At 45.0% G+C, this 25,027-nt stretch overlaps 1 protein-coding gene, 1 non-coding gene and 1 pseudogene across 2 annotated transcripts; 1 reads left to right on the top strand and 2 right to left on the bottom strand.

The window, feature by feature from the left end:
- Positions 1-1,489: 1,489 nt before the first annotated feature.
- AMER3 (APC membrane recruitment protein 3) lies at positions 1,490-12,655 on the bottom strand. Its single transcript, XM_025435963.3, has 2 exons — positions 12,497-12,655; positions 1,490-7,095 (listed from the first exon to the last, which is right to left on the bottom strand). Exon 2 carries the CDS (start codon positions 7,073-7,075, stop codon positions 4,670-4,672), a length of 2,406 nt encoding a protein of 801 aa, XP_025291748.1. The 5' UTR covers positions 7,076-7,095; positions 12,497-12,655; the 3' UTR covers positions 1,490-4,669.
- Positions 12,656-12,768: 113 nt separating this feature from the next.
- On the top strand, positions 12,769-24,669 carry LOC112652431 (heterogeneous nuclear ribonucleoprotein A1-like; annotated as a pseudogene).
- LOC112652487 (U6 spliceosomal RNA) lies at positions 14,559-14,662 on the bottom strand. The gene has a single exon (XR_003131500.1). It is a non-coding gene; the product is annotated as a U6 spliceosomal RNA (small nuclear RNA).
- Positions 24,670-25,027: the final 358 nt, after the last annotated feature.

Genomic DNA, 25,027 nt, shown 5'->3' with positions numbered 1-25,027 from the left:
ATGAGAATGACAATTTTCAAGGTCTTACATGTAATAAAAAAAAAAAAAAACACCTTTCCCCTCCCAAATATCGGTGTGTGTGATACTTCCATATCACCATGGAGCCTAGGCATTAACATCAGGGCCTCAGGACAGCTGGGCCTTGGTGTGGATACAGGAAACAAGATAGGATGTGTGATTCATTTTTAAAATGCATCTTTTTATTGTTAAGCATCATTTTTATAGTTTTTAAGAGGACTTTAATAAATAAGATTTAGGAGAATAAAGAAGTGAGCACAGCATTATTTCTAACAGCAAAAATCAAAATAACTTGAATATCCATCAATAGGATAATGTTTAAATTAATTGCTACCTATAGGAGACTGCCATGGAGCTGTTCAAGAGAATGGAGAAACTGCTTGCTGCTGGTACCTGCCAAGAAGATGTCTGACAGAAAGAGAGAAGGGCACCTGGGTGGTTTAGTCAGTTAAAGTGTCCTTGGTTAACGGGTTAACCATCAGCCTTTGGCTCAGGTCACAAACCCAGGGTTTTGGGATTGAGCCTGCCTCAGGCTCTTCACTCAGCAGGGAGCCTCCTTCTCCCTTTCCCTCTGCCTGCCACTCTACCTACCTGTGCATTCCCTCTCTCTCTTTGTGTCAAATAAATAAATAATTTTTTTAAAAAAAGAAGAGAGAGAAAGAGAGAGAGAGCAGGCATGAGCAGAGACAGAGAGGGGCAGAGGGAGGAGATGCAGACTCTCTGCTGAACAGGGAGCAGAAGCAGGGCTTCATCCCAGGACCCCAGGGTCATGACCTGAGCTGAAGGCAGATGCTTAAGTGAAATAAGTCAGTCAGAAAAAGACAAATACCATATGATTTCACTCATATGTAGAATTTAATAAACAAAATAGATGAACACAGGGGCACCTGTGTGGCTCAGCAGTTGAGCATCTGCCTTCAGCTCAGGTCGTGATCCCGCAGTCCCAGGATCGAGTCCCACATCGGACTCCCTGTATGGAGCCTGCTTCTCCCTCTGCCTCTGTCTCTGCTTGTCTCTCTCTGTGTATCTCATGAATAAATAAATAAAATCTTTTAAAAAATAGATGAACACAGGAGAAGGGAAGGAAAAAGAAAATAAGACAAAGTCAGAGAGGGAGACAAACCATAGACTCTTAACTCTAGGAAACAAACTGAGGGTTGCTGGGAGGGAGGGGATGGAGGATGGGGTAACTGTATGATGGGAATTAAGGAGGGCAAGTGATGTAATGGGCACTAAACTCTACCTCTGAAACCAATAATACACTATATGTTAAATAAAATAGAAGATATCTGTGATATACTGTTCAGTAAAAAAGATTGAAGTTTATGTGTGTTTACGTATGGGTATAAAAAGGGTCTGAGGACACATTCAGTGTTTGAGAAGGTCAGGGAAGTGGACGCTCAGCACTTCACATTGTTTGGTTTGGTTTTAGTAAATGGGAATTAGTTTTATAATCAAAACAACAGAAGGGTAAAAGAAGAAAGGAGACTCACTTTTTATTGTTTTCTGTCTTTTGAGTTTTGAATCTTATATTTATTCCATAAAAAGTAAAATAAAATAAGAAACCAGGAAAGGAAAGAGGTACCCCCTGATGTAGTTCACTGAATCTTCCTCAGCATATGCTGGCCTTTACCCATTTCCAGCACTTCCCTGCTGATCTCTGTCCTGCCCTCCTGGTGCACCCCAGGCCACGCTGCTGTAGGCCCAGGCCACCCCCACCACTGGGAGACTGCCTGGCCCCTTCCCCAACACTTCCCAGTACCCAGTACAACCTCGGAATCCTGGAAGGTTGAAAGGCACAGTGCAGCCAGGGTGAACCCCAGCCCTCTGCTTGCCACTGTGTGGCCCTGGGGAGTCACTCAGGCTCTGTGGGACATCTGTGAGCTGGACTTTTACTTTATATGGGAGAAAAAAATCTCCTATAACCTCTACAGCCATGCATGAATGAGAGAGTAGAAATGGCCAGAATAAAAATGTCCTTCAGGCCTATGCTATTCCTAACACTGGATAGGCACTCATCTCAGGAGCTGGCTCAGTAGTTCCATTCTTTCGTCTCAGTGAGTCACCTGGACAATATGCTTGAGACCTGGAGAATCCCATCAAACTGGTGCTGTCTGTACCCATCTCGCAGAGGAGGGCAGCCTAGGAGGTGGGATATAGAGAGAGATGGTCTGAGGTTTTCTCAGACCCACTGGACCTAAGAGGAAGGGAAGGCTCTCCTTCATTCTCTCAGCAAGGTGCCTAGCAGGCCACTGCTGTGATCTCCCAATCCAGAGAATGAGAATTTCTAGGGTGTCAGGATTGCCCAAGATGCTTCCCAGAGTGAGAGTCACTGGGCTGGTGACTCTTTGGTAGGCATGGCCTCAGTTCCTTATCTCTGCTGCTCTGTTGCTGGGTCACTGCAGACCACCCTCACTACAACTTCTGTGCTCTGAACCTCCTTTGTCCTTGCCTTTCCCAACACTCTTGGGATTGACTGGATTCACCCCATCACCAGTAGTCATCATGTCACAACAAGGAAACACTCCCTCAGAATCCTGCAAGGTAAAATCTTAACTCTGCTACTCTCTAGACACAGGCTTACATTCAATAAGAAATCAGAAAACCATGAGCAACCTTTTGATATTTCATTCTTTTAACAAGTAAACATGTTCTGAGCACTTGCTCTACTCAGGTGCAGTACAAAGAGATAAGGGCCTTGATTCAATAAGGGATGTCCCCTGTCCCCAAGTGCTCAGGCTGCTGACAGAGAGACACACAGCTGGCACCCAGAGGGTGCCTGGAAGAAGGGAGGAGTGAAGGTTTTGAAAGAGTTCACAGCAGGAGCTCAGCAAGAGAAATTCTAGAGCCTCATGAAGAGCTGGGCCTTAGGAGCCAATATGTGGGACTCAAACCCTATTGGCCCCACACACTAGCTGTGTGCATCCATGGGCAAGTCACATCAGCTCTCTGCACCTTGGTATCGTATCTGAAAAATGAAGACAACATCTGCATTTAGGCTGATGCAGGGATGAGGTAAACTATTCCATGTGTAACCTGCTCCCAGCACAGCTCAATAATGCTAATCATTTGTGGAGGTCCTGGGAGGAGGAATCACCTGTGGTTTTCTAGGAAGTCTGGTCTGATCTTCCTCAGTGTCACAGGGATGGGCCTGGTCAGGAGCCTACAAAAGTTCACAGTAGGCCCCAGTAAGCCCTTGTTAATGAGGGCCACAGAACATTTTCTAGTCTGAAGTGAAGCCTCAGGCAATCAGGAGAGGCAGCAGCCTGTGGTCAGCTGTCAGACTGCATCCCTTTGGCTGGAATTTCTCCCCCACCACCTGACCTACCTCTTTCTATGATGACCTTTCCTCTAGAAACAGTTGCATGTCTGTGGCATCCCATTCTTTGCATCTCATTGCAGCATGTCAGGTGAGATAGGAGGGCCTTGATACAGGGTCTATCACTGTACCTGATGTTCTGGCACCTGCCTTTTCTGAGGATGTGGGCCATCTTTTCCCTCCATGATTCTGAACATCTGGTGCTGTGCATGTTGTGACTTTCAGGAAGATGAGAGTTACCGCTGCATTCCAAGGTAAGTTTTCCTGAATGGGGAGGCAAAGATGCTGAGAGTGTGGAATGGTGAGAATGGTAGAGTTATGGACAATCAAGCAGCTCCTTTCCTAAGAACATTGCCATACTTGGCTTCATTTAGAGGGGTTGGGGAAAATTATTGGTCTGATTTTTTTTTTTATTGGTCTGATTTTTAATAGAGAATTCACCAACACCCGACTAGGGTCTATAGGGTCTAGCCTTGGCAAGGTTGCACAGTCTGCTGATTCAAGGCTCTTAGTGAGATGAGGCTGGTCCTGCTTCTTATTCCACAAGAAGTCCTTCAGGGCTCTAGTGCACTATGGCTGCCTGTTCTGGGGGTAGAGAACAGGCTGGTGTGGGGCTGGTGGGCATTACTGAGCTCATCCACAGCCCCCCAACTTGCCTATCTCCCATTCTACATCCCACCTCTAAGCCTTCGACCATACACTTATTTTTTTTCAACTCCTATGTAGATTTCTTGGCTCCCTCTACTTCCCATTTATAAGACGTACTGCTATCTTCCCACCAGGTTCAAGCCTGAGCTCTTCTCTCTAACATGCTGTATAAGGAAAAGCCAGGTTTGGCCACTTCACAGCCGGTTGGGATTGGAGTCTTCATTTCTTTGTGGAGAAATCAGTGAAGCACACTTTGAAAGCAATGGCAGTTGTGCAGCTGTCCTTGGCCTTGGGCTGGCCTGGCTGAGCTGGTTGAGGCATGGATGCCTCCACATTAAAATGCTCTGCTCCACTTGCCTGTGTCCTGCTACCTCAACCCCCCAACAGTCCTTACATCAGGGACAAAGGATGGAGATTTGGGTGTTAGGTTTTGTTGAACGTGGCCACAAAGACACAGTTTTTGGTGAGTGAGGGCCCATGCTACAGATGAGGCTCAGCCATGGCTGGCCTAGGGGCCCCTGCTTCTGGCTGGTTGCAAAGGAGGCCCTCATGGGCCAGGAAACTGTACTAACTTTCTGGGGCACTTGCAGAGGGGGGATCACTTGCACTGGCTGTTGGAAGTGAGGTCCAAAATTCCTGGCAGTTGGCCCCTAGGGCTCAGCTGTGTAGCAAGGCCAAGCAGGGCTATGAGTCCAGCTGATTCCTATGTGCCACCTGATTCACAGCCCTTGAACTGAGCTGCAGGGGCTGATCCTCCGTAGAGGCACGATGAGCCTGGGTATCCATCCTTGTGGGCTCAACCCTGAGCCGGCTAAGTTCTAGGATGTGGCCTAGGCACCTCTGGTCCTGTGAACTATGGAGTGGACTAGCCAGGGAGGGCAGGCCACACACAACTGACATGTTAGGGAAGCTGTTAGGTTGTTTCTGCTGGAGAATTTCAGGGCTCCTGGCCTGAGGCTGCCTACAGAGCCCACTGCTTGTGTCCTGCCTTGGGGGCTGTGTAGTAGGGGACTGGCAGTCTGAGTGGATCTGCAGGGCTGCAACCTGGGCCACACAGCCTGTCAGGGAAGGCTCTACATTAAAGGTGCTTCCTCCAGGACCTGACCTCCAAGGACCTTGGAAACACTCCAGATTCCCAGGTGGCCTGGACTCCTGGAAGCCAGGCCAAGGGTTTGGGAGCTTGTTTTTGCGGTAAGTGTCTGTTGCTGCAGAGGCTGCAGACCCCACAGAGAACAAACTTTCATGGCAGCCTTGTGTCCCTCCTTCCCCAGAGACCTGTACACATTCCAGAGATGGGTCCCTGGACAGACTGCTGGTTCCTTGTTTGGGTCCTGCTAGGCCCTTGCTCTCTCTAGCAAGTGGGCCCTTGGTACCCGAATGTGCCCACAGCTCCTGCCTGCTGGGTGCTAAACCCACAGTGGTTCTATTTGCATCTGAAACCCCAACCCCCCTGCTCTCCTGCTTCCCTGGATCTGAGCCCTTTTTCTCAGAGCCAGCTCCTAGCTTCTCTGCAGTTTCCCCAGGGGCTGAGGCAGGTGGGGTACGGAGCTCAGGGCCACGGCGAAGCCAGTTGATAATGCCCATGGTGATGGCAAGCTCAGTGTCACAGAGCTTTAGCAGACACTCCTTGCCCTTCCAGGAACTTTGCAAAAAGCTCTGGCTGAGCACGTCTGGGCCTGGTGCTGGGGCCAAGTTCTCCTCCGCCCCCACATGGAAGCTGCACATGGACAGTGGTGCTCCTAGTGCTGGCCCTGACAGACTCTCAGACACACATAGGTCATCATCCAGGCTTGGGCCAACAGGGCCCTCACTGGGGTCATAGAAGAGTTCATAGAGGGCGTCTCCGCTGTAGCTGTCCCGGGGGAAGACAGCTGAACGTGTGCCTGGGCTCAAAGCCTCCTTCTTGTCTTCCTCAAGGCCAGGTGAGAAGGAGTCATAGTAGCCCTCATCACTTGTGGACACAGATTCCGGCTGTTCACTCTTAGGGGTGCCTGTGTCTATGGAGCTGGCTTTTGAGCCACTGTAGGGGTCTCTGCAGGGACACAGGGGGAGCTCAGCAAGCCCAGCAGCATCTAGCCTGGGCCGATCTGTGTCTGTCCCCAGCCGTGGGCCCAGTAGGGCATGGTGCTGCTGCCTCACAGAGTGATTCACACTGTCCCAGAACTTGGCAAAGTCAGACATCTCATTTTGGGCAGGTGATGCCAGCTGTTCCACGCTGCCCTGGAAGGGACCCCTCAGAACCTTGTTTTCAAGGGCCTGTGATACTTGGGCTGGGCTCTCCAGGCCCTCATTCAGCTCCAGGGATGGTACTGAGCTTTCATCTGCAAAGATCTCCCCACAGCCTGTGAGAGAGTCAAAGCTCTTAAGAGAGGCCACATCCTCACACAGGGCCCTGCAGAGGTCAAAGGAAGAATCAGGCAGGAGGAGCTCACTGTCAGATAGGTCCTGACACAGGCTGTCTGACCCCAGCCCCTCACCTAAGGGGAAGAAGGCTTTGCCTGGCTGCCCCCCATTCTCTGATGGGCCCCTAGAGGAGGACAGGCTCTCCCCCTTGGTCACCAGTGAGGCCAAGTTCTCAGTCTTGTTTCTGCGAATGTGGAATAGGTTCCGAAAGCACTTCTTAGGTCGTTTCAGGGAGATCCTCTTCCTTGGGATGCTCTTGGCCACGGCTGGCACAAAGGGCATCTGGGGCACAAAGTGGCGGTAATCAATCATGCGCTGGCTGCTGGAGGGCCCTGGGAAGCTTGTGCTGCCCACCAGCTGCCCTGTAGCCGTGCTCGCCCTGCCAGCCCCAGGCACACTCTCATGAGTCTTGCTCTTTCGCACCAGTTTGAAGGTGGCCCCACAGAAGGCTGCAGCCCCCACCTCAGGTTCTGGTTCTGCTCCCTTACTGGGGTATCTGTCATACCCTTGGGTGCTGGGACTAACCTGTGGGGCCCTCTCACTCTGGGGCTGCTGTTGCCCTCCTGGTGAGACTGACCGGGGACCTGCATCCTCCATGGTCAGAGCAGTAGCTGCTGGGTCTGAGGGTTTCTCGTGGGAAATCTGCAGGCTGGATTTAATAAAGGTCTTTCCTCTCTTCAGTTCCATGCTGCCAGTGCTCCAAGCTGCTGTGAAGGAAAGCAGGAGGCACTTAGTATCCAAGATGAAGGCCTATATGGCTCTAAATGACCTCTGCCTACCTCTGCTTATACAGTGGCTTTGGAGTCAAGTTCTGACATCTAAACTTGGATCCTCCATGGAGATAGGGATAGGGAGATAAGAATGGCCCCATCCATGCTCACTGCTCCAGGGCTGTTCGTTGCTCCATAGAAAGCTGATACCAGAGAAGTTAAGTCACCTGCTTAAAGTCACATAGTAGGAGCCAAATTAGAGTAGGTTGGGGGTCTGGTGCTCTTGTAGTCTGATCTCTCAACTCAACTCAGCATCCTCTCAGAGCTTATCTGTCCAAGTCAGATTCCCATTTCCAGGCCCAGGCACTCTACAAATAGCATCCTTACAAGGGAAGTGTCACAGACTTTCTAAGTGGTGGAGTAGAGAATTCAATAAATAAATTTCTGCTTTTATTTAAGAGACAAAGCTCAAAGGGAAACCCAAGCCTGCCTTCTGGGATGGACACAGGTGCTTATCAGCTGGAAAAGAAGATATATATTCTGCCTTCCAGGGATATTGCATCCATCTGAGAAGGCAAGACTCAGTCTACACAAAGGTCATCAGGGCAAGCACAGCCAAGCATCTAATGGTGCATGCTGAGTTTGAGCACTGAGAAGAGAGATGGCACCGTGGTAAAGGAAAAGTGAGGAGTCAGGCATAATGCCAGGGCCAGGCAGGTTGGATAGACACAACACATGATGGGCTGGAGAGCAAGCAGGTATCACCTTCTGTGTAATTCCTGAGAGGTATCGATGCCTAGAGTGCCATCCAGAGTGCCACCCAGACGGATGCCCAGTCTTAGTCCAATAGGAAGGGATGTTGGGATTGATTACTGATGTCTGTCCTGGTTGTGGGATGGAGAAGCCCGTAAGAGTGTTATCTTGACCATTTTTGCATAGCTGGTGAGTGTGGCCTTTCTCTGAGGCCAATGAAGAACTATAAAATCTTCTGAGTGAGTGGGTGGGTAGAAACAGTGGCATAATAAAGTTGGTGGTCTAAGACCATTTCTCTGACATCTGAGTGGAGGACAGAATAAATTAGGAGAGAAGCTTTGAGCAGAAAAGATTCATAAAAGGCAACTAAAGTGGGCTGAGTATTTGGGGATAAGCTCCAGATAGAAGCTGCAGTCATAAGTCACAGAAAAGAGAGGAGAAATTATAGGGCCTTCAAAGGCAGAAACACTAGGATCCAGCAACTGAATAAAGAGAAAGAAGTTATCAACACTCAGGAAGCAGTAAATATTGACCCACAAGTGGGAAAACATAAGGAAGTGGAAGCTGAGTAAAGGTGAGGAAGGAGCCTATGCTAAGAGCTTATTTGAGAGAGACAAACAAGACTCTATAGTTTTAAAATGTTGCCTTTGAAGTAAGTTTAAAGACCCATAAGAGAGGAAGAAAGAAGGTGATGCCTAAGAGCACCATTTGAGAACTTCCCTGGACTCCCTTATTGTCTCTTCACAGGCACCCAGCTCACAGCTCAGCCTGTTCCAGCAGGTCCTCCTCTCTTTTGGTGGTGAGCAACCTACCAATCAGTCCTGTCAGTTTGGCCAGGGAAAGATTTGGGGAGAGAGTATGGGGTTTCTTTGATTCTCCATAAGAACTTGCTTCATAGGGAGCACTTGAATTCACTCCCCCACAGTTTGCAGTCTGCGAGGAAGGGATGCAGCAGGTGTAAAGGCAAGTGGCTCTGTCAGCCTACATGTCACTCAGATCCACTGCCCACAGAGCTTTGCAGCTAACTTCAGAAAGCTGCTTGATAGCTATGAGCTATTCAGGGTCAGCTCCAGAGTCTCTCAAATGCTTAGCCATGAGGACCTGGAGGTGAGCAGAGTGGCTGCCTCACAGCCCAGTTGACATTAAAGCTGAAGATGAGAAGGGGTTACAAGGCTACCATTGCAGAGGTTCACAGAGGCAAGCTGATCAGCCTCCACCCATTGGCAGTGCTTCCTCCCCTGCAGAGGACACCTGGGACTTTAGGCTGGAGGACAGGAGACAGAGCAGGCACCGTGCCAGAGAAACCCACAGAACCTCAACTTGGTTCTGGTGGCAGTTCATCTCTTGATGGAAGCACCCTGGACAATGCAACAGTGCTTCTAGCCACCTTTCTGCCTCCTGTGAGGTTGCATGTGCCCATACCTTTCCTACCCTATACCTACAGATCCTATTTTCACCCCTCACCCTTTGTGGCCTAGATAAGTCATTCCCTAGCTCTGTTGGGTTTTATTATACACAGCATAGTGGTTACTATCTGGACTCTGGAGTTGGAGAACACAGATTTGCATCTATCTAACCAGGTGAGTGCTTGGCCTATAACCTTATAAGAGACATACTATAGTAACCTTCATTTTATAAAGGAGAAATTAAGGTCCAGTAAAGTCAATAGATTGGTCCAGGTCACACATGTGGTAAGTGACAGAAGTAAGATTTGAAATCGAGCCTGTTTGATTCTGATCGTGTGCTCTTAACCACAACAGACATTCTATGAACCAACAGTCCAAACTCCTCTTCATAAGAAATTTAAGAATCAAATAACAAATGTGTTTTTATGAAGAGTTTTGGAAATCACAACAAAAATGACAATTCAAATAAAAAGTACAGCTCACACAAATTTAGAAAAATTGTAACTGAAGATAGTATAATTTCTATGACAAGAAATTTTAGAGATATTTATTATGAGATCTCTATTCTATGTTTTAGAAAAGTCTTTTTATTACCATAGTCTTGGAAATAACTTCAAGTAAGCACGATAAAGATCATTTCACTATGTGCAGAAGTTGCAACTACAAGAACTAAGATGGTTTATCTGATATTGACCTCTATAAATAAAACTACTGATTTCTTAATTCTTAATTCAGTTAACTGATTTAAAATCCTCCAAAACTGGAAATTTCACCACATTCTGAACTTGGAAAATGACCTCCCAAAATAGCAGTCATTGCTACAGATGGATGGACTCAGTGTCACTAATGTTGCCAACTCTGTTTCCTGAGTTCGTTTAACACTTTGGCGCATTGATAGGGCAATGAGCACTAAGATTCAGAATAATGAATGAGAGACTTACAAAATACTGGAGCAATCATGTGAAATCCAGTGTATATTCAGTCCAGCTTCCACTTTAAAATATTGCATCAGAGCCTGACTCTTTAGAAATGTGGAGCCCATATGTGACATGGGTGGGAACTCTGAGGGGTCAGAAAGCCCATTGCCTAATGGGAGAAAGAGCAGTTACCTTCTGTGACAGTTCTCAGGGACAGAGTGGAATTTATCTGGACAGCCAGATGCTGGCACTGATGTTGCCTGAGGCCAAAGAGATATAGGTTCTCAGCTGCAAAAATGCACATTCTGCTTTGTAACTTTTTAGCTAAAGGCCCCTTCACTGAGCCCCTGAGAGGGAATCCTTTACCATGTGCCACATCCTTCTCCAAAGGACAAAGTAGCCCTGTCCCTTCCTGGTTTGGCCCTTTCTTATTGTAGCACTCAGTGATCACTGGCTGCTTATTCTGGTGCTTATTTGGTCTTTATACTCCCCAGTGAGGTTGAAAAATTCTCAAAGATTCAGGACTCCAACTGTGGTTGAAAGTGAGCTACTACTTATTTAAGTGAAGTATTTATGTTTTGGAGACATTTTAGCCATATATTTACATCTAAGTTTCCTAGAAAGGATGCTGAGTCTGGAGTTTTTAATTCTACAGTTTGTGCTCACTCTCTAAGATGGGTCTCAGTGACACCAAGACCCTGGACCAAGTCTTGCATCTCTAAAATGAACTTGCAAATTCCATGAGTACAGGGACCACACCGTGTACTTATTTAATCAACTCTGATTCACAGATGTGGTATTTAAACCAAGATCTAAAAGACAGCCAAAGACAACCAGGTAAAAGATGTGGGAAGCATATTTCAGGCAGAGAGCACATCCCTCAGAAAAGCCTTGTGGAGCAAAGGATGATTTAAAAGCTCTGAAAACAGGCCCAGGTGGCCAGAGCAGCAAGCCAGTGGGATGGGGCTGGGAGATGAGCAGGGAAAACTGTACCAGGCCTGAGGTCACGAGAGGATCTTGGCTTTTATTCTATACCCCATGGAGAGCCAGCCATCAAGGGTATCAGGGGTCAATTTTCAGTTTTAACATATTAGTTGTAAATGAGAATGAAAAGTAGGCTCAAGGAGTGGAGGCAAGAAGGCTGATTAGGAGCCAGAGCAGGGCCTAGTGGAGAGTAAGTAGTGAGAGACTTTCCTTCTATGAAACCTTTCCTCTCAGTGTCTTACACAGAGTATACACTTGGATATGGATTTATTGCAAATTGAGAAAATGAAGTAATTCTACTGTCTGTTTTTCTACAAGATGGATAACTTTAGTTCACCCACCTAGGGATTTTCTTTTCCCTTTGAGAAGGTAATTCTGTGAGCTTCATTCCCTTTTTTCTTTTTTTTATTGGAGTTCAATTTGCCAACATATAGCACAACACCCAGTGCTCATCCCATCAAGTGCCTCCCTCAATTCCCCATTTTCGACGAGATCAGGCACACTCAGGGTGGTATGGCCGTAGACAATTCCCTTTTTAACATGAAAGTGATTGGGTATATCATGGAGCAATATAAAAACCTCGCAGGTACACATATGTAATAAAAATGGTTTGGAGACAAAATTTTTTCTTAATAGTTTTGGCATTTGCCATGCTTTTCCCTGCTCCACCCCCAACATCCAGTAAAATCACAAGCCTTGAAATACAAACAGGTGAATGGTGATAAGAAAGCAGAGGCCTCAGAGGGGAGACCAGCCCTGAGGGACTTCCTGGACATTGGCGTCAGAGTGGCAGGCTATGTATGGGGCAATAGTTTATCTGTGCAGAGGGTGCCTTGTCTAAGCCAAAACCTTCAGGATGGATGGAGTGAAGGCTATTGTGGAGAGAGAAAGCCTCTGTTATGGGGTGGGTGGGGGGTGGAGAATGAAGCAGAAATAGAATCTGCAGTGAGAACATTACCAATTCACCCACCCCCCACGTTGGAGAGACAAAAGGCCTTTTGGGGAGTGAAGGTTCCGGCCCACCAGTCTCTAGGTGTTCCCGGGTTTCCTGGCTGAAAGAAAATGGGTCTCCAGTTTTATCTGTACTTTCCCAGCCTCTGCATCCGTGCACAGGGATTGTCTCCCCTTCCTTAGCCCGGGCCTAAAAGGGTCATCGCCGTCCCCCCGCCCAGGTCCCAGATTCCGCATCATCTACGCGGGACACTGTGGGGTGGAGAGAGAGCCAGAGAACCCCTGGTTCCTCCACTCAGCCCTCCCATCACGCGAAAGAACCCATAAAAATTCCCAAATCATCCTCTTTCTCCCCAAGCCTAAATCCTAGGGCCTTTAGCGACTTACCTTTGGTTGCCGAGAGTGTCGCAGTACGAGGCCTTGGCAGGGCCGGGAGCCGCGCCCGAGCCCCGGCCGCGCGCCCAGCTCAGCACCACGGTCAGCTCCCGGCGCCGCGCGTCCCCGCGGGTGGGGAAAGAGCAGGGCCCGCGCCGGCTGCCGCGGATGGGGCGGCGGGGGCGGCGGGGGCGGCGGGGGCGGCCGGGCAGCCGGCGCGGGCTGGCGCTTCTGACGCGGCGGTAGGGCAGCCGGGGGCGGGGCCAGCTGGGGGCGAGCTGAGTGCGCCCGGCCGGGGTGGGGCTGTTCCCGGAGAAGTGTGGCCTCGGTGAGCCGCCGCCGCCCGGGCCTCGGTCTGTCTCGCTTTGTTAGCTTCTCTGTGTCCCCGCAAGGCTGTGGTTTGCATCTCTCAGCCCAGCTGCGGCTGCTGCCGGCACGTACCGCAGCTCAGTGGTCTCCTCTGACTCCCGACCGCATGCCTGCGAAGTGGTCCGAAACGCTAGAGCGCACAGCTGTGGGTGCCCTGGTCTCCGCAACCCACAGCATCCAGGCGGATTGAACCCTGCCTGTCGCGGAAGGGCTCCGTCACACGGGGCCCAGTGGCGATTCCTACGCAGGATTCGGAGCTGGCTTGGAAGAAAGGGGCATGCAGCATGACAACAGATGTCCCCTCTCCCGGCGTTGGTGGTGTGATCCTGACCTTCCCTGGCAGTTTCTGGCCATTGGAGCTCGCTTAGTCAATTCTTCCCCTATTAGGTAGAAACAAAGGTGGATCTATATTTCATTTCCACCTATACCCTGAAAGAAGAATAGAATTCCCACAGATTCCATAGTCCTTCCTGGTTGAAGTTAATAAACATTAGTTTCTTCTATTCTGGCCTTCGCTCTTCTGCATTACAAGGACTTTATATTTTTCTTCAGCTTTTCCTTTTTTGAGGACAATTATGGGTTTAACTTCATCCAATGAGTAATAATTGCTCTTTTCCATTCCAACTTGTCACCCTTTGGCCAATGAGAGCTATTCTAAGCCATCCACTTTCGTCCTTTCAGAGAGTTTTAAAACATACATAACTTTTAGGTAACAAAACAAATTAAATATATAATTTATAATATATAATTTTTTTATCTTCCCCCAAGATATGGGATCAGGTCTTCTCCACGGACCCCTGGAAAGATCTTTCACCAATATTTCCAGTTCAGGTATTCCTGAATCATTTTTAACAGTGTTCTGTTGTAAACTTGCTTTCTGTTATTTTTATAATACACTTCGTTTTCTCATCAGGACTCACATTTCTGGACTGTAGCTCTAATGCTTTTCTTTTCTCTTGTCTGGCCTTGCTCCCTGGTTATTTGATTGACCAGTGGGTCTCAGACCTTCTGGCCATAACTTTTGCTTTCTGACAGATTCAAAGGATCTCACCTGGGCAGCCCTGGTGGCTCAGCGGTTTAGCGCCGCCTGCAACCCGGGGTGTGATCCTGGAGACCCGAGATCGAGTCCTGCGTCGTACTCCCTGCTTGGAGCCTGCTTCTCCCCCTACCTGTGTCTGTGCCTCTTTCTCTCTCTCTCTCTCTCTCTCTCCCTCTGTCTCTATGAATAAATAAATAAAAATCTTTAAAAAAAAAAAAGGATCTCACCTGACTATGAGCACAAATATGACAGTAGCCTGTTAACTGCGTTAGTCAGAGTGCAAAAATTCCAGATTTGAAGATTAGACTCAGTACAGTCTTGTGGGTCCCACATCAGAGAAGACTGGGACATAAGGCAGTGGGATCCTATGCCTCCAAGGAAGGATAAGAGGGCTGGGACTGTCAACTTGGAGAAAAAAAAGGTCAAGAGCCACAATTTGGAGTAGATGGCTGCATGGGGAAGAGGGATGATGGCTCGAAGGATGGGCATGGCAAGAGGCACCCTAGTACTCATGCTAGTTCCCCTGAAGAGAGATGTCCTTCACAATTTCAAACAAACTAACATTAGGGAATACATTCACATGATGTGGCCTACTGTGATGACTGGGTGTTTGCTTATTCTTTCAAAAGTATCTGTATTTTGTTTTATTTTTAAAAATTTAGTTTTAAAAATATGGAACACTTTATGAATTTGCATGTCATCCTTGCATAGGGACAATGCTAATCTTTGTATCATTCCAATTGTAGTATATGTCTTGCAGAAGTGAGCACAAATTACCTATATTTTAAAAGTTTAAACTTAAAAAAATGAACACAGCTTGTTTCTTTTTTTAAAAAAAGTCTCATAAAATATATATAACATTGAATTTCCCATTCCAATACTTTTTAAGTGTATGATTCAGTATCATTGGGTACAGTCACATAGTTGTATATCGTTATCTTGATCTATTTCCAGATATTTTTATCACCCCAACAAAACTCTACCAATTAAACAAAAATTCCTCATTTGTCTCTCCCTCTAGATGCTGGTAACCTCTATTCTACTTTATTTCTATATGAATTTGACTGTTCATATAGATGGAATAATACTATACTTGTCCTTTTCTATCTGGTTTATTTCCCTTACCATAAGCTTTTTTTTTTTAATATTATATTTATTCATGAGAGATAGAGAGAGGCAGAGACATAGGCAGAGGGAGAAGCTGGCTCCCTGCAGGGAGCCTGATTTGAGACTTGATCCCAGGACCCCAGGATCACAACCTGAGCCAAAGACAGACACTCAACCACTAAGCCACCCAGGCGCTCCAAAGCACAAGGTTTTCAAGGTTCATCTATGTTGTATTATGTATTAAAATTTGACTCTTTTTTAAGGCTGAATAATACTACACTGTATGTATATACTACATTTCTTTATCCATTTTTCCGTTGATAGACATTTTAGTTGTTTCCACCTTTTGTCTGTTGAGAATAATGCTGCAATAAACAATGGTGAATAAATATCTGTTCAAGTTTCAACTTTCATATCTTTTGAGTATAGGCCTGGAGGTGGAATGGTTAAATCATAATAGTAATTCTTTGAGAGAACATTGTACTTTTTTCTACAACACTTTATGTTCCTACCAGCAATGCCAAAGAACTCCAATTTCTTTACATCCTTATCAATACTTTCTGCTTTTTTTAACAATAGTCATCCTAATGAGCATGAAGTGGTATCTCATTATGGTTTTGATTTGCATTTCCCTATGGAACTAGTGATATTAAGGAATTTTTCATGTAACTAGAAGTGATATTTATATATATTTTTGGAGATATGTCTTTTAAAGTCCTTTAGATTTTAAAATTGTACCATATTTCTTCATAGCTGTATTGAGATATTATTTTTTTTTTAATTTTATTTATTTATGATAGTCACATAGAGAGAAAGAGAGAGGCAGAGACACAGGCAGAGGGAGAAGCAGGCTCCACGCACCGGGAGCCCGACGTGGGATTCGATCCCGGGTCTCCAGGATCGCGCCCCGGGCCAAAGGCAGGCGCCAAACCGCTGCGCCACCCAGGGATCCCCATATTATTGACATATCCATATGGAAGTTTAGGGTATATAATCTGATTATTTGATACATGTATATATGGTAAAACATCCCCCCACAATATGAGGGTGTGAGAGTAACAATTTAAGGTTTACTCTCTTAACAACTTTCTTTTTCGTCTTTCAAAATTTTATTTAGGGCAGTCCCAGTGGCTCAGCAGTTTAGCACCGCCTTCAGCCCGGGCATGATCCTGGAGTCCTGGGATAGAGTCCCACGTGAGGCTCCCTGCATGGAGCCTGCTCCTCCCTCTGCCTGTGTCTCTGCCTGTCTCTCTGTGTGTGTCTCTCATGAATAAATAAATAAAATCTTTAAAAAAAACTACCTTAAAAACAAAACAAAACAAAATGTTATTTAAATTCAAATTAGTTAACATATAGTATAGTATTAGTTCCAGGGGTAGAAATTAGTTGCATAACAGTTGCATATAACACCCAGTACTCATCTCATCAATTGCCCTTCTTAATGCCCATCACCCAATTATCCCTTACCCCCCAAACCACCTTCCCTCCAGCAACCCTCAGTTTGTTCCCTAGAGTTGAGAGTCTCTTATGATTTGCCTCCCTCTATTTTTTTTAAATATCTGATGCTGAATTTTTTATTTTTTTATTGGAGTTCGATTTGCCAACATATAGTAAAACACCCAGTGCTTATCCCGTCAAGAGCCCCACTCAGTGCCCGTCACCCAGTCACCCCATCCCTCTGCCCACCTCCCTTTCTACCACCCCTTGTTCGTTTCCCAGAGTTAGGAGTCTCTTATGTTCTGTCTCCCTTTCTGATATCTCCCACTCATTTTTCTCCTTTCCCCTTTATTCCCTTTCACTACTTTTTATATTCCCCCAATGAATGAGACCATATAATGTTTGTCCTTCTCTGATTGACTAATTTCACTCAGCAAAATACCCTCCAGTTCCATCCACGTCAACGCAAATGGTGGGTATTTGTCATTTCTAATGGCTGAGTAATATTCCATTGTATAAATATACCACATCTTCTTTATCCATTCATCTATCTTTTTTTAATAATAAATTTATTTTTTATTGGTGTTCAATTTGCCAACATACAGAATAACACCCAGTGCTCATCCCGTCAAGTGCCCCCCTCAGTGCCCGTCACCCATTCACCCTGACCCCCCGCCCTCCTCCCCTTCCACCACCCCTAGTTTGTTTCCCAGAGTTAGGAGTCTTTATGTTCTGTCTCCCTTTCTGATATTTCCTACTCATTTCTTCTCCCTTCCCTTCTATTCCCTTTCACTATTATTTATATTCCCCAAATGAATGAGAACATATAATGTTTGCCCTTCTCCTATTGACTTATTTCACTCAGCATAATACCTTCCAGTTCCATCCACATTGAAGCAAATGGCGGGTATTTGTCATTCTAATGGCTGAGTAATATTCCATTGTATACATAAACCACATCTTCTTTATCCATTCATCTTTCGATGGACACCGAGGCTCCTTCCACAGTTTGGCTATTGTGGACATTGCTGCTAGAAACATCGGGGTGCAGGTGTCCCGGTATTTCACTGCATCTGTATCTTTGGGGTAAATCCCCAGCAGTGCAATTGCTGGGTCGTAGGGCAGATCTATTTTTTTTAATAAAATAATTTTTATTGGTGTTCAATTTACCAACATACAGAATAACACCCAGTGCTCATCCCGTCAAGTGTCCCCCTCAGGAGCAATTCTATTTTTAACTATTTGAAGAACCCCCACACAGTTTTCCAGAGTAGCTGCACCAGTTCACATTCCCACCAACAGTGCAGGAGGGTTCCCCTTTCTCTGCATCCTCTCCAACATTTGTTGTTTCCTTTCTTATTAATTTTCCCCATTCTCACTGGTGTGAGGTGGTATCTCACTGTTGTGATTTGTATTTCCCTGATGGCCAGTGATGAGGAGCATTTTCTCATGTGCTTGTTGGCCATGTCTATGTCTTCCTCTTTGAAATTTCTGTTCATGTCTTTTGCCCATTTCATGATTGGATTGTTTGTTTCTTTGCTATTGAGTTTAATCAGTTCTTTATGGATCTTGGATACTAGTCCTTTATCTGATACGTCATTTGCAAATATCTTCTCCCATTCTGTAGGTTGTCTTTAGTTTTGTTAACTGTTTCTTTTGCTGTGTGGAAGCTTTTTATCTTGATTAAGTCCCAATAATTCATTTTTGCTTTTGTTTCTCTTGCCTTCATGGATGTATCTTGCAAGAAGTTACTGTGGCCAAGTTCAAAAAGCGTGTTGCCTGTGTTTTCCCCTAGGATTTTGATGGAATCCTGTCTCACATTTAGATCTTTCATTCATTTTGAGTTTATCTTTGTGTATGGTGTAAGAGAATGGTCTAGTTTCATTCTTCTGCATGTGGATGTCCAATTTTCCCAGCATCTTTTATTGAAGAGACTGTCCTTTTTCCAGTGAATAGTCTTTCCTGCTTTGTCAAATATTATTTGACCATAAAGTTGAGGGTCCACTTCTGGATTCTCTATTCTGTTCCATTGATCTGTGTCTGTTTTTGTGCCAGTACCACACTGTCTTGATGACCACAGCTTTGTAGTACAACCTGAGATCTGGCATTGTGATGCCCCCAGCTATGGTTTTCTTTTTTAATATTCCCCTGGCTACTTGGGGTCTTTTCTGATTCCACACAAACCAGGTTTTTTTTAAAAAAAAAACAGTTTCAGAAGAATAGGTATTAATTCTTCTTAAATGTTTGGTAGAATTCCACTGGAAGGCCATCTGACCCTGGACTCTTGTTTGTTGGAAGCTGTTTTTAAGATTTTATTTACTTATTCATGAGAGACACACAGAGAGAGGCATGGACATAGAGGGAGAAGCAGGCTCCCTATGGGAGGACCCTGGGATCCTGACCTAGTCAAAGGCAGACACTCAACCACTGAGCTACCCAGGTGCCCCTGATTTGTATATAATATATTCTGGAAAATAATCCATGTGCACTTGAGAAGACTGTGTATTCTGTTGCTTTAGGATGAAATGCTCTGAATATATCCGTGAAGTCCATCTGGTCCAGTGTGCCATTCAACGACCTTGTTTCCTTGTTGATCTTCTGCTTAGTTGATCTGCCCATTGCTTGGAGTGGGGTGTTAAAGTCCCCTACTATTATTGTAGTATTATCAACGTGTTTCTTTAATGTTATTATTAATTGGGTTATATAATTGGATGCCCCCAAGTTAGAGGCATAAATATTTGCAATCATTAGATCTTCTTGTTGGATAGACACTTTTATTATAATATAGTGTCTTTCTTCATCTCTTATTACATTTTTTTGGCTTAAAATCTAGTTTGTCTGATGTAAAAATCACTACTCCATTTTTCTTTTGATGCCTATTAGAATGATATATGGTTCTCTACCCCCACACTTTCAATTTGGAGGTGTCTTTGGGGCTAAAATTAGTCTCTTCTGGACAGATATCAATGAGTCCTGTTTTTTGGTTTTTTAAAGATTTTATTTATTTATTCATGAGAGACAGAGAGAGAGAGAGGCAGAGACGCAGGCAGAGGGAGAAGTAGGCTCCATGCATGGAGGCCGACATGGGACTCGATCCCAGGTCTCCAGGATCACGCCTTTGTCCGAAGGCAGGCACTGAACTGCTGAGCCACCCGGGCTGCCTGAGTCTTATTTTTTTTAATCCAGTCTAATATCCTGTATCTTTTGATTGGAGGATTTATTCCATTTACATTCAGAGTGAGTATTGAAAGATATGGATTTAATGCCATTGTATTACCTATAAAGTCACTGTTTCTGTAGATTTCTCTGTTCCTTTCTGGCCTTTGTTACTTTTGGGCTGTCTCTTCACTCACAGGAGCCCCGTTAATACTTCTTGCAGGGCTCTTTTAGTGTTCATAAATTCCTTTAATTTTTGTTTGTCTTGAAACTATTTGTACATCTTCTGTTCTGAATGACTGTCTTCCTGAATAAAATATTCTTGGCTGTGTATTATTCCATTTAGCACATTGAATATATCATATCAGTCCTTTCTGGCTGCTAGGTCTCTGTGGGCAGATATGCTGCCAGCCTTATGTGTCTGTCCTTATAGCTCTTGGCCCCAGCTGCTTTTAGGATTTTATCTTTATCTTTGAAAGTTGCCAGTTTCACTATTATGTCACAGTGTTGATCTATTTTTATTGATTTCTCTGTGTCTCCTGGACTTGAATGCCTGTTTCTTCTCCCAGATTAGGGAAGTTTTCACTATAATTTGATGAAATAAAACTTCTGTCCCTCTCTCTTGCTCTTTATGGTCTGAGACTCCTACCATCCAGATATTATTTCACTGTATGGAGTTGATAAGTTCTCGAAGTCTCCCTTCAGGATTCAGGAGTTGTCTTTCTTCTTTTCAGCTTCCTTATTCTCCATCATTCTGTCTTTTTTTTTTTAATTTTTATTTATTTATGATAGTCACAGAGAGAGAGAGAGAGGCAGAGACATAGGGAGAGGGAGAAGCAGGCTCCATGCACCGGGAGCCCAACGTGGGATTCGATCCCGGTCTCCAGGATCGCGCCCTGGGCCAAAGGCAGGTGCTAAACCGCTGCACCACCCAGGGATCCCCATCATTCTGTCTTATATGTCACTGAATCTCCTGCCTGATTTTTCTCTCTGTTAAAGCATCCATTTGTTACTACACATCAGTAATTGCATTTTTAAGTTTGGCCTGGTTAGGTATCAGTTCTTTTATATTTACAGTGATTCCTTAGTGTCTTCTATATTTTTTTCAATCCCAGTTAGTATCTTTATAATCATTTTTAAAAATTCAAGTTCAGGGCAGCCCAGGTGGCTCAGCAGTTTAGCGCCACCTTCAGCCCAGGGCCTGATCCTGGAGACCCGGGATAGAGTCCCACATCGGGTTCCCTACATGGAGCCTGCTTCTCCTTCTGCCTGTGTCTCTGCCTCTCTCTCTGTGTGTGTCTCTCATAAATAAATAAAATCTTTTTTTAAAAAAAAGAAAAGGAGCTAATAAAAAATAGCAAAAACAACACAGCAGTAACAATGACAACAACAACAACTTCAGAAAGTTTCTGGTGTGTGCTGTGTACACTCTGCTTTGTGTTTTGGCAGCTCTTTTCCAGTGATCCTTCCCCTACAGAGCTTCCTCATTACTTGCAGTGGAGAGTGTTTGGAACTTTATGTAGGTGTGCTTTGATTTGTTTGCCAAGAAGTCTGTAAAAGAAAAAAAAAAGAAAAATTAACAAAACCCAAAAAACTTAATCCAAGACAAGAGAATGGAAATGGAATAAAATGGAAACAAACAGAGAAGCAATAAATTATAAGTCCGATTCTAAAAAATAAGAAAGGTGAAAGGAAAAAAGAGTGAGGAAAGAAGAAAAGAGAAAAAAATAGAAGGCTTATCTGAAAAATATGAGAAGGAAACAAATGACCAACAAATTAACAGAAGTATTAGCCTGATACCAAAAAAAAGATAGAAAAGAAAAAATGTATATAAATTAAAGGATAGAGAATAGAAAATAAGAGATAGAAAAATAAAAAATAGATAAAAATTAAGAAAAGGGTAAGAAAAAAGCAGAGAAACAAGCCTGGTCTTATTTCCACTGGATGTTGGTGTTTTGGATCTCTCTTTAATCAGTAGACTTGGTAGATGTAGGGGGCCTTTGTTAAACTTCTGAAGGAAAGACCTGCTGGGCTGGCTCACAAGCTAACTTGCCCTTGTAAAGATGCCCCTGCCAGGCATAGGGGGGTGGGGTATATTGTAGAGGACTCCAAGCCTCTACTGGAAGCGCTATGTTTCTCTCTGAAATATGATTGTGCTGGTGGGCATGGGCAAGAGGTAGGGATGGTGGAGGAGGAGGAAGAATATGGCACTCCCCTTCCCCACTGGCCCTGCCCTCATCTCTGGGGGTTGGGCCTCACAGCCATTGCAGTTCCAGAGGCCATCTTAGAGAAACAATCTGGGTCCCGTGCTTTCATTAGTTCCTTGCCTTTAACCTGCCTGTGCCCAGGCCATGGGCATGCCTGGAGCCACAGATCTCCTGTATTTTATCTTTGCTAGCACTTCTGACTCAAAACTCCAAGGTTTTTGTTTGTTTGTTTGTGGGTTTTAAAGATGTTAATTATTCATGAGAGACATGGAGAGATGCAGAGACATAGGCAGAGGGAGAAGCAGCTCCCCATGTGGAGCTATATTTGGGGCTCGATTCTGGGACCCAGGGATCATGCTCTGAGCCAAAGGCAGGTGCTCAACCACTGAGCCACTGAAGCATCCCAAAACTCCAAATTTTAAAGGGTGTGGCAAGGTGTTGGCCCACTCCTGTTCCCCAGAGGAGAGGCTCGAGACATGTCTAGCACTGTCTTACACCCAAAAATCAGTCACTCAGTGCACTTTCAGAGGCTAGAATTTATTGTAATGCTCAGTGGAAAGTTGTAACTTGGTTATTGGCAGTTTGCACTCAACTCAGTCCTCTACTTCTTTCTGCCCCAGAAAAGCTATCAGAGGCTTAAATCTATTGCAGCAGACAGCAAAAAGCAGTGGCTGGGTTATCTGCAATTTGCTTCTCTCTGTTCTCTGCTCAGTATTGCCACAAAAAAATATCTGCTTGGCTGGCATACAGAGGTTTAAGCCTATTGTGGCTCACAGTAAGAAGTAGTTTAAGAGGTTTTCTGCCCCCTGTGTGTACCCTCTGACCCTGCTGTTGAACACCACTCAAAGGCTCCCAGTTGGCCTTTGTCCTTGGAGATGGAAAATATACTCTTCCAGATGCCCTCCCAGAAGGGGAGCTATTTCTCCCTGTACAACCCAGAGTATCTTCTTACCATGGCTTATTGTACTGTCCCTAACTGCTGGACTCTCTTCCACTTTCTCCCTCTCCCAGATTTTGCTCCATGAAAAGGATTCCCTCCCCTTCATGGCTGTGCAGCTTTCTTCTCCCCCAGTTCAAGGCTTCCAATTTCACATCTGCCATGTTCTCTCCCTCCAACTGCGCAGATTCCTTAATCCTCAGATCATCTTCCTAGTTGTTCAAAATAGTTGAATGTTGTCCTTTCTGCCCCTGGACACTGCCAAGTAAGCATCGTTAAAGTCTCTCCCCTCCCACCACTGTCATGTCTATGTCAGAGTCTCCCAAAGAGCCTGAGCAGCTGTGGAAGCTCTTCATCGGAGGTTTGAGCTTCGAAACAACCAATGAAGTCTGAGGAGCCATTTTGAGCAATGGGGGACGCTTATGGACTGTGTGGTAATAAGAGACCCCAACACCAAGCGCTCCAGAGGCTTTGGGTTAGTCACCTACGCCACCATGGAAGAGGTGGACGCAGCCATGAACGCTTGGCCGCACAAGGTGGATGGAAGAGTTGTGGACCCAAAGAGGGCTGTCTCCCAAGAAGATTCTCAAAAACCTGGTGCCCACTTAACTGTGAAAAAGATTTTTGTTGGTGGCATTAAAGAAGACACTGAAGAACATCATCTAAGAGATTATTTTGAACAGTATGGGAAAATTGAAGTGATTGAGATCATGACTGACAGAGGCAGTGGCAAAAAGAGAGGTTTTGCTTTTGTGACCTTTGATGACCATGACCCTGTAGACAAGATTGTCATTCAAAAATACCATCCTGTGAATGGCCACAACTGTGAAGTAAGGAAAGCCCTATCGAAGCAAGAGATGGTTAGTGCTTCGTCCAGCCAAAGAGGCCAAAGTGGTTCTGGAAACTTTGGTGGTGTTCGTGGAGGTGGTTTTGGTGGGAATTACAACTTTGGTCGTGGAGGGAACTTCAGTGGTCGAGGTGGCTTCGGTGGCAGTCGAGGTGGTGGTGGATACAGTGGCAGTGGGGATGGCTAAAACGGATTTGGTAATGACGGAAGAACTTTGGAGGTGGCGGAAGCTATAACAATTCTGGCAATTACAACAATCAATCCTCAAATTTTGGACCCATGAAAGGAGGAAATTTTGGAGGCAGAAGCTCTGGCCCCCTATGGTGGTAGAGGCCAATACTTTGCCAAACCACAAAACCAAGGTGGCTATGGTGGCTCCAGCAGCAGCTATGGCAGTGGCAGAAGGTTTTAATTACTGCCAGGAAACAAAGCTTAGCAGGAGAGGAGAGCCAGAGAAGTGACAGGGAAGCTACAGGTTACAACAGATTTGTGAACTCAGCCAAGCACAGTGGTGGCAGGGCCTAGCTGCTACAAAGAAGACATGTTTTAGACAATACTCGTGTATGGGCAAAAAACTCAAGGACTGTATTTGTGATTAATTGTATAACAGGTTATTTTAGTGTCTGTTCTGTGGAAAGTGTAAAGCATTCCAACAAAGGGTTTTAATGTAGATTTTTTCTTTTGCACCCATGCTATTGATTGCTAAATGTAATAGTCTGATCATGATGCTGAATAAATATGTCTTTTTTTTTAAATGTGCTGTGTAAAGTTAGTCTACTCTGAAGCCATCTTGGTAAACTACCCCAACAGTGTGAAGTTAGAATTCCATCAGGGTGATGCCAGGTTCCAATTGAAATTTATTTGCAACCTGCTTGGGCACAGAAACCATTGTTTCCACAAACCTTGGTGTGGTTGAACTGACAGTTAATGTGTTGTGACCTTGAGTTCACCGTTAAAAGGGTCATCCAAGCAAAGTCCTGGAGTTTATTTGGTTATTATGATTGTTGGCACATCCTATGCAATATATCTAAATTGAATTATGGTATCAGATAAAATTATAGATGGGATTAAAGCTTGTGTATCGTCCTTATCATGTGTAATCAATAAACGATTTAATATTAAAAAAATAAAAACCCAAATTGTTGAATGTTGATCTAGCTGTATTCGAATACAAAGCAAGGTCAGGGTCCCCCTACTACTCTGCCATCTTAACTCTATCCCCTATGCACATGGTTTTCAATATTTATTTCTCACTATTTTTCCCCATGCACTTCAAATCTTGTATCTGGAATAATTTTCCTTCTGCCAGAAATATATCCTTTAAAATTTCTTTACTGTATCTTATTAGGAATATTGTCTCTTGTGTTTTGTGTTAATGATTTCTATTTTTGCTTTGTGAAGATTGTTTTCCCATAGGTAGAATTCCAGGTCAAAAGTTATTTTC

Source organism: Canis lupus, chromosome 19, assembly GCF_003254725.2.
Source record: "Canis lupus dingo isolate Sandy chromosome 19, ASM325472v2, whole genome shotgun sequence".
Classification (NCBI taxonomy): domain Eukaryota; kingdom Metazoa; phylum Chordata; class Mammalia; order Carnivora; family Canidae; genus Canis; species Canis lupus.
The sequence above is the reverse complement of the archived record's forward strand: the minus strand, read 5'-3'. Positions and strand labels throughout refer to the sequence as shown.